Below are 9,598 nucleotides of genomic sequence, written 5' to 3'. Positions count from 1 at the left end.
GCTTCATGAGCGAAGCCACTGCAGCACTGCACAGTCTATCTCTGAGCACAGCTGACCTGACCTGACAGAAGGACTGAACTGTCCGCATTACCAAAGGCCAGTGTATATAGAATGGTTTCTATTTTGCTTCTTCAAGGTAGAGAACTGAAAACCAACTAAATCCAAGGTGCCTCTTCCAATGCCTGTGACTAAACTTCAAGCCTCACAGCCCCACACCTGCTGATGGCGCCATTTTAACTGAGTTCCATCCCGCAAGCTTCCCAACTGTCCACACCGACTCTCTCTACTCCTGTACACTAAAGAAACAAGCCAGAACAAAGGGATAAAAGACAGTGTACGCACATGCCTGTCCCAGCTACCCAGAAGGCTGAGGCATGAGAAATGCCTGAACCCGGGAGGCAGAGGCTGCAGTAAGCCGAGATCGTGCCACTGCACTCCAGCCTGGGAGACAGAGAGAGACTCTAAAAAAGTAAATAAATAAAATAATCTAAAAAATTAAAAAGAGTATAAGCTACAAACCTCAGGAAATACCAGCATGACTTCAGAATAGTCAGACCTAATGGTGTATAAAGTTCTCCCGGCTCCTCTCCACCCACCTCCATCAGTCCCACCCAATCTCTAACCCCCAAGTTCTCTGTTCCTCCAGGTTCCCATAGAACATTTAGTAAACACTAGGGACATGAAAAAGCAGTGACATGGCCCTTGCCCTCGTGGCAATTAGACTAGGAAGGGAAAGTCACAATCGCAAATTTGCCATGCTGACTAGGGCTGAGGGCAATCTGTGATGTCTATAGTCGGTCATCTGACTCACTTAAGGTAAAAACCAGTGAGTGAACTTAAGGTAAAAACCAGTGAGTGAATTCTAAAGGAGGTAAAACATTAACTGGTAGGACTGACTTCAGGAGAGGTAAGGGGAGTTCTGAAAAGCAGTATGCACACAAGTGTGATCTCAGGATGCACGTGTGACCAGAGCTTGCAAGACCTTGTAGGAAATGTGGAGCAGGGGAGATGCATCAGATGTTTTTTGAATAGGACTCTGACCCCTTAACTAAAGACAAGGTTTCCGTGGTTAGGTGCGGTTTCTCCCCAACATGCCCTCGGCTTCAAGGGTAAAAGGTGCTGCAGGAGAGAACCACAGAGGGAGAGCTTAGTCTCGTTTTCCTGCTGGGCAGGATAGCCCTGTACAGCCCCAACGTGGCAGAAAACATACACGATGTGTCAGTTTGCCAGCAAGAAAAGCTGAATCCAACCCTCACCCCATTTGCTCAGTGGGTAATTTTTTGTGTTCCTGATGTTTTTGCAGAAGAAACCAGAAATTCTCTGTACTTGAGTTCCTCCAGGTGAACAGTTAGCCAGGAAACCAGTCCTCTTTGGAGGTTATTTTGGAGTCTCATCTTTTCTAGACATTTTCATTAAAAAAAAAAAAAAATTCTATATGGGTTTTTAAAAAAAAACTGGCTCTCACACAAATTGAAACTGCTCTCCAACATTTTACCCGATTTACCAATGTTTCACATTATATCCACACAAGACCCATGCGTTAACTATGCTTTTTCTTAATGACTTTGCTCAAATAAGCTATTACTAGTTTGCAGTAACTTCGTATAAAGCTTTCATCACATTTCAAAACATGGAGAGCCAACTTTTCCCATATGTACAATCTGGAGAGAACTGACCCCTTCCCCACCCCACCCCCCACATAAAAGATAATAATCTCTGCTAACTAGTCAGTATTTCCTAAAGCAAATACTACAGATGATTCAAAAAATCCAGGCAAAGTCGAAGCAATATATTTTGCAACAATTATTCTTTCAATAAATGACTTGTAAATTCTCTCCCACACCATGTTAGACAGGTAAGCGACGTCACTTCCAAATTTCAACTGTTACACAGAAGATCCAGAATGTCAACACCACTTGCAATCTACACAAGGTTACAAACAACACATACACCTTCAATTCAAAATATCTGAATGAAAGGTTTCATCCCAATTATGGGAAAAAAACTTCCCATCTCACAGGCTGGTTAGAAACTGGTTCTGAATACAGCGTAACATACACAGCAATTCAGATCTTAAGAAACTCAACTGTTGCCAGTTAATACAGTAAGTAGAATTTCATTCAGCTTCACCCTTATTTCATTTTTCCATATATGTAAGTGATCCTTTCTATACCTTTTAAGGTAAGTAATCATCTCAAGATAATCAGACATCTAAAGAAAACTTTGGTAAACTGGACTATAGTAATTGTATGAAAAAAAAAATAGCTCTTAAGATTCCTAACTGCTACAAGAATAGTGTTGATGGGATCAAATCCTAATTAGGATAGAGACCTAATTCATTTTTAAATGTGGAAAATATACAAGATAAATTAAATGCTTAGTTTGATAAAAATAAAGGTTTCACCAACTGTTCTCCATTGCTGAGAAGCCCCCACACTACCCCACTATGCGTATTCCTAGTATTTCATCCATGTCCTGCTCTGCTGTGCTGCCCTACAAAAAAATCCTCAGGAGGGAAAAAAAAAAAGAAAAAAATCAAACGGTGTAGTGTGTACTGCTTAAGAACTTAACGTCCAAGACATCTTTAAAGTCCAGGAGTACCTGAAACCCGTGGGTAAACAGGGACCATTTTCCTTGTGTATCAACTTTACACTAAGCGTCTAACATTCAAACAAAAAGTGCAAAATTTGTACTTATCTTTAATAGCAAGAATTCCCAAGCTCCTGCCATCCACTGATATTCCATCCTGTTTGAAGTTCTACATTAAAACATGATTACTTTTGCCATAAAACAAAAGTATTACCCTTAAAATATCTATTTGATATATACAAACCACATTATTTTTATTCTGACAGGTCACAAATTTTGAGCAAGTTCTTCCCTAGGTGATCCTACCTAGCCAAAATGAAGGTGGAGCAAACATTGCTTTAGCTTAACTGCACTAATATTTACACCATGTGACCCTTCTAACCAAATAGAATACTGCTGACCTGCCATAATCAGTTTGTGTGACATGGCTCAAATGTACAAAAATAAAAAGTAGACATAGGGAGAAATTAACCCAATAGATTTCAAATTAGGCGATAATAGCAAGGCAATTCAAATATTAACATGGCATATAATTTCCCTACTTTAGCGGTTTCCAAATGCTATTTATAAACAAGGGATGAGTTCACTTGCTTAGATATTTGAAATACAACTTTATTCTGATTCTAAACGAAAAGGAATGGGAATGACAGTAACAAACAAGATTTCACCACTGAATATTGTGATGTGACTGTAGCAGTCTTATATTTGAAACTCAAGGAATCAACTGCGTTCCAAAACAGCTAAATATGCAGGTCCAAACAATGAAGGTATTTTTTAAACTGCCACATTCACTCCGAAGCCCACTCATCTCCTTCAGCATCCCACAGATGAAGCACATGTTCCGCTTAGCTAGATAATAATGAGGTGGCACACACGCTGCACCGCTGACATCACAGGACAGCTGCCTATAAAACTAGACTTCTGACGCTGGGCTCCAGCTCCATTCTCACAGGTCATCATCCTCATCCGGGAGAGCAGTTGTCTGAGCAACCTAGACGAGGAGATGAAAAATGTTAACACTCTAGATCAAAACTCCCAGGAATATACAAGCCAAACGCAACAGCCTAGACAGCAAAGTGGCCACAATACCTCTAAGTCGTGCTCATACTGTGCTGCCAAAGCTGGGTCCATGACAACCTCCGGTGGGGCAAGAGCAGGCATGGCAACAAATTCCAAGTTAGGGTCTCCAATGAGCTTCCTAGCAAGCCAGAGGAAGGGCTTTTCAAAGTTGTAGTTACTTTTGGCAGAAATGTTGTAGTACTGTTTAAAAGAAAATAATTTTACTTTTAAAATTCATTAAGATGACGATTTTCTAGGACATTGCAAGATAAGAAAACGTTAAGATTCTTGGCAAGGCATGGTGGCTCATGCCTGTAATCCCAGCACTTTGGGGGGGCTGAGGTGGGAGGATTGCCTGAGGCCAACAGTACAAGATCAGGCCTGGGCAACAGAGCAAGACCCCATCTCTACAAAAAAACAAATTAGGTGGGCATGGTCTTGGTCTTGAGTGCCTGTGGTCCCAGCTACTCAGAAGGCTGAAGTGGGAGGACTGCTTGAGCCCAGGAGTTCAAGGCTGCAGTGAGCTACGTTCATGACACTGCACTCCCGCCAGGGCAACAAGGCAAGACCCTGTCTCAAAAAACAAAGAATATATAAATACACACACATATTTCAGTTGACCAACCCAGACAACAGTGAAACCCCATCTCTATCATTCTTTAAAAACAATAGTATAAAAAAGACAAAATTACTTCCGGCCGGCACAGTGGCTCACGCCTGTAATCCCAGCACTTCAGGAGGCCGAGGCAAGTGGATCACTTAAGGTCAGGAGTTGGATATCAGCCTGACCAACATAGTGAAACCCCGTCTCTACTGAAAAAAAGTACAAAAATTAGCCAGGTGTGGTGGTACATGCCTTTAATCCAGCTACTAGGGAAGCTGAGACAGGAGAACTGCTTGAACCCGGGAGGTGGAGGTCGCAGCGAGCCCAGATTGCGTCACTGCACTCCAGCCTGGGGGACAGAGCGGGGCTCCATCTTGGGAGGAAAAAAATCATTTACATATATAATAGACACTGGTCAATTTCATGGTCTTACATCTCCGCTAAAGAGAAATAACTCAGGAACTTTTAATTTTACACACCTGAAGATTCTTCTTTCGGTGGAAGACAATGGATTTCGCCTTCACTTTCCTGTCCTTAATATCCACTTTGTTGCCACACAACACAATGGGGATATTTTCACACACTCGTACCAGATCTCTATGCCAGTTAGGGACATTCTTGTAAGTAACTCTCGATGTTACATCAAACATTATGATGGCACACTGGGCTGAAAGAAACAGTTGTGATAATTAGTACACTCAGTTTACCACACAAGTGAAGAATGCTAAGAACCGCAGACTAGGATTCAACGTTATAGTCTTAGACCTCAACGAGGCACCTAGATCTCTCCCCTCACTTTCAAAGTCTCTTTCAATTCTAAGAAATTCACACAGAACTCTTCCTAAGAAAGATGAGCTGACCCTATCAAATCTCCCTGATAAACTTCACCATTAATACTCCCCTCATCCCAAAAACACTATCTGAAGTAATTAACGCCAAGTGAGATTCTGGAGAACCAAGCTGCCATACTCTGAGGGTAGGGCCTGGAAATATATTCTTCAGAGGATCTTTAAATGGCCGACTATACTAGGAAATATCATTCCTATCTTAAAAACTCCAGATAGGCCAAGCGATGTGGCTCATGCCTGTAATCCCAGCACTCTGAGAGGCTGAGGTGGGTGGATCACCTGAGCTCATGAGTTCCAGACCAGCATGGGCAACATGGTGAATCCCCATCCCTACAAAAAAAATACAAAAATTAGTCAGGCATAGTGGCACGTGCCTGTAGTCCCAGCTACTCAGGAGGCTGAGGCTTAGGAGGCAGAAGCGGCACTCCAGGTTGGGCAACAGAGCAAGACCCTGTCTCAAAAAAAAATTAAATAACCCAGATAAAGTCTATATATTCACCTGCAGAAATAACTATGGTACAGTTAACAAGGCAAGAAACCACAACTTTTTGGTTAAAGGATTTTTTGGGGGGGAAATTCTTGTATTTGTACACGTTCAAGGAAAGCAAAAGGCATGGAATGATTCCAGATAATGTGTTATCAGCAACGTGAGGTTCCAGGAGAGATGAGTATTTTGTTTATTCCTCTCTCTTTGGTACAATGAACATTTTCCTTGCAATTTTTAAATCAAACTATTTGAGAAAAATACTCTGCACAACTTACTACAAACAATTTAACAAGAAATCGGCTAGTCTTGTATAACACGTGTTAAGATCTCCTATCTCCTCTGGTCTAGTATCTGGTGTTGTTTTGTAATGGAGTAGAAACATTCATTGATCGCCACATCAAAATACATGTAAGAACCTAAGTTTTCAAATACTGAAACTGCTGTAAAACAGCCTGTTATTATTGTTTTAAATGACTTATAAGTTCCAGTGTTAAGTCATAGGTTTTTCTAAACCATGCCTAGCATGACACAGCATGCAACTTTTCATAAAATTTTCTCCTCTGCCACCAAAATGGTGGTCAACTCCCTGAAGTCCACATGTCTTTTTTTAACCCAGAAATGACACAATTCCCATTACAGTATTAAGCACTGTTTGTTGGAACAGACCTGATTTTCTATAACCTTGAAAACTGAAGTACACAAAACCTCTCAAAAACTGTTCAGCAAGTTACAAATGCCTACCTTGGATATAATAGCCATCTCTCAGTCCGCCGAATTTCTCCTGGCCGGCTGTGTCCCATACATTGAATTTAATAGGTCCTCTGTTGGTGTGGAACACTAGGGGATGAACCTCAACACCCAAGGTGGCTAAAACGGAAACGACGTGATTGAGTGGATGAATTTACCCATTTCTCACGTATTTCCACAAGCAAGGTTTTCCTGCACATACCTACATACTTCTTCTCAAATTCACCAGTCAAATGACGTTTCACGAAGGTCGTTTTTCCAGTACCACCATCACCAACCAATACAAGCTGTTGGAGAACACATTTGGAAGTAAACCCAAAACACTTCACCTCCTAAGATCCCAGAGTCACGGAACTTGAACCATCACAGGCTCACTTAAAACAAAGAATATGGATGCGAGGCCCCGTTACAGCCATCGTGGGCCCGGGAGGAGGGACCCGCGAGTCGCACGCGGTCGGACTCGGCCGCCTCCCGCCCCGCAGGGTTACCTACTTTGAACTGGACCTGGGGCTCTCCCTGCGCAGCCATCGCGGCGTTCCTGCAGAGGCAGAGGACGGAGGCGAGCGCTCGCGCGGCCCCGCAGCCCATGGCGGCCCCGCTCCCGCGCCCCCAGCGCCGTGCCCGCCCCACAAAGGCCCCCGCCCGCGGCGCCATGCGGTCCGGGCTGGGAGCGGGAGGGCGGCGGGCGGGGCGGGCATCGCGGGGCGGCGGGCGGCGGGGGAACGGCGGACGAAGGAGTCGGGATAGGGAAGGGAACTGAGACCCGGACGGGAATCGAGAGCGGAGGATGAAACGGGGGTTCGCCCGGGCGGGCCGCCGACGCCATGCCGTCTCCTGGCCCGGTTCGGCCGGGCCCGCGCCACCCACCTACTCAGCAGCCGGCCGCTGCCTGGGCCCGCCACCTGCTCCCGTGCCTGACCCGGCTCGCGGCCTCCTATCCGCGCGCCGCCCTGTCCCCCGGCCCTGCCCTGCTCGGCCCCCGTCTCACTATTCCGAAGCGGTCTCCCGGCCGTCCGAGCTGAGCCTGGAAAGATGGCGGAAGCGCATTCAAACGCGGAGACGCAAGGCGCGACGCGGCGCGCGGGCAGGGGCGGGGCTGGCGGGGGCGGGGTTGACAAGGGGCGGGGCAACGGCAAGGCGCCCGCCCACGTGGCCCGCGCGTGCGCGCGCGCACGCACGCAACCTGGTTCAGTCGGCCGCTCCGGCAGTCGCTGCGCTTAGGGTGGGGCGGGAGGCGAGATGGACCGCGTGGGAGGGCGAGCCGGGAGCGCGCACGCATGCCGGCCCGTGGGGGCCACGTGCGCCGACGCCCAGGGCGGGCTCCCGGGCGCGCATGCGCTGAAAGGGAGGCGGTGCACCCCTGGGCGGGAGACGTTGGGCGCGGCCGGACCGTCGCGGCGGTGCTGCCTCTTGGTGGGAGTCGGTACTCGCTCGGGCAGACGCGGTCAGGCACGCGGCTTCCAGGCGCTGGCCAGCCTGTCCTTGTCTGTGACCCGTGGGGTGGGGGTTCTTGGGGTCCTGGGGCTTAGGGTGGCGCTCGCGTGCGCGCAGGACGGGTGAGTGACAGAACGGATGAATGAATGAAGGGATCCTAGGCTGGGCCTCCAGAGTCAGCCCGCGGCTCTGTCTCTGCAGATCGTAGCCTTCACGCCCCCAGGACCAGGGCCAATTGGAGAGCGACGAACCAGAGAGGGATGCGCCCACCCCGAAAAACGGCTACTTATTTTTTTTAAGAGACGGAGCCTCGCTATGTTGCCCAGGCTGGTCTCGAACTCCCAGGCTCGAACGATCCTCCCGCCTCAGCCTCCCAATTAGGTGGGACTACAGGCGCGCACCACATCCAGGATTTTTTTTTTTTTTTTTTTTTTTTTTTTAATATTTAGAGACAGTATCTCACTATGTCTCCCAGGCTGCCTTCAGGGGATCCACCCGCCTCGGCCTCCCAAAGCCCCCAGCTTCTCAAAGCGTTTCATAGGTTGGCAGCCTTGGCCGCTGCGTCCTGCAAACAAAATGATGAAATTTTGTTTGCAGTCTGGGCGCGTCTTCCAGCCCTAGTTACGAACGGGGATGGAGTAAGTGCTCAGCTTCCCAGCCCCGTGTTGGCCTGAAGCAATTAGAGTCCAAACAAGGTTGAGCTAGAGCGACCCCGACTTCCTGGGCGCCCCTGCCGACATGCAGACGGATCAAGGCTCAAATCAGCGCAGTCAAGCGCCTTAGAAGAGTCCAGCATGGAGAAAGAGCCCCGGTAACCGAGGAGTCCGCCCTGCAGTCCTGAGCGCACTTGCAGGCGAGTCCGCTGGGAACCCTAGTGACGCAAATTGTTCACAACGGGGGCGAGAACCGGCCTGCTGGGAACGCAAGTCCGAGCTCCCCCAGAACCCGCAGGGGAACGCCAAGCACCTCTCAGACGCTGCTGGCGGGAGAGCAGAATAGAATCTCACAGTAAAACGGGAATGCCCATTGCTTGTGACCCTGGATTTCCATTTCTAGGGAGAGGCCCGAGAGTTAAACTCATGCCTCACACATGTGCCCAACATTTAATGCTGTATAACATTTAAAAGGATTGACGGTCATCTGTTTCAACAGGTTTAGATAGACGTCAAAAGGATAATGTTGAGAAAAGAAGAAAGAGGTGATAATAGCTTTATAAAGTCTAGGCCACCTGTAATCCCAGCACTTGGGGAGCCGGACGTAGGAGGATTCCTTAAACCCAGGAGCTCCCAGCCTGGGAGACACAGTAAGACCCTGTTTTCAAAATTATTACATAAAGCCTAACACTATATGTAACTTTATCTAGAGGGATTATATATATAGTATAATGTCATTTATGTAAGTTTTTTACAAATACACATAAAAGCATATTGGCTATTGGATATATGTATTTTTTTTTATTGCAAGGATATACATACCATATCCTGATGGTTATTGCTTCAAGAAAGGGTAGAAAGGAGTGTGATGGAACTGAGAAGAGGAGTCGAAGAAGACTTTAACTTTACTTGCAATGTTCTGTTTCTTTTGTTTTTTATTTTTCTTTCTTTCTTTCTTTCTTTTTGAGACAGAGCCTCACTCTGTCGCTCAGGCTGGAGTGCACTGGTGTGATCTCGGCTCACTGCAACTTCCGCCTCCCAGGTTCAAGCGATTCTCCTGCCTCAGCTTGTTGAGTAGCTGGCATTACAGGCATGCGCCACCACAGCCGGCTAATTTTTTTTATTTTTTTATTTTATTTTAGTAGAGACGGGGTTTCATTATATTGGAATAGGTAAT

General features: G+C 46.8%; 1 protein-coding gene across 1 annotated transcript; it reads right to left on the bottom strand.

The window, feature by feature from the left end:
* Nucleotides 1–1,774: 1,774 nt before the first annotated feature.
* Nucleotides 1,775–7,214, bottom strand: RAN (RAN, member RAS oncogene family). Its single transcript, XM_017867860.1, has 6 exons — nt 6,827–7,214; nt 6,537–6,621; nt 6,329–6,454; nt 4,732–4,919; nt 3,679–3,849; nt 1,775–3,580 (listed from the first exon to the last, which is right to left on the bottom strand). Exons 1-6 carry the CDS (start codon nt 6,986–6,988, stop codon nt 3,536–3,538), a joined length of 777 nt encoding a protein of 258 aa, XP_017723349.1. The 5' UTR covers nt 6,989–7,214; the 3' UTR covers nt 1,775–3,535.
* Between the last annotated feature and the right edge of the window lie 2,384 nt (nt 7,215–9,598).

Source organism: Rhinopithecus bieti, unplaced genomic scaffold (assembly GCF_001698545.2).
Source record: "Rhinopithecus bieti isolate Rb0 unplaced genomic scaffold, ASM169854v2 scaffold_4602, whole genome shotgun sequence".
Classification (NCBI taxonomy): domain Eukaryota; kingdom Metazoa; phylum Chordata; class Mammalia; order Primates; family Cercopithecidae; genus Rhinopithecus; species Rhinopithecus bieti.
This window is presented reverse-complemented; position numbering and strand designations above follow the sequence as displayed.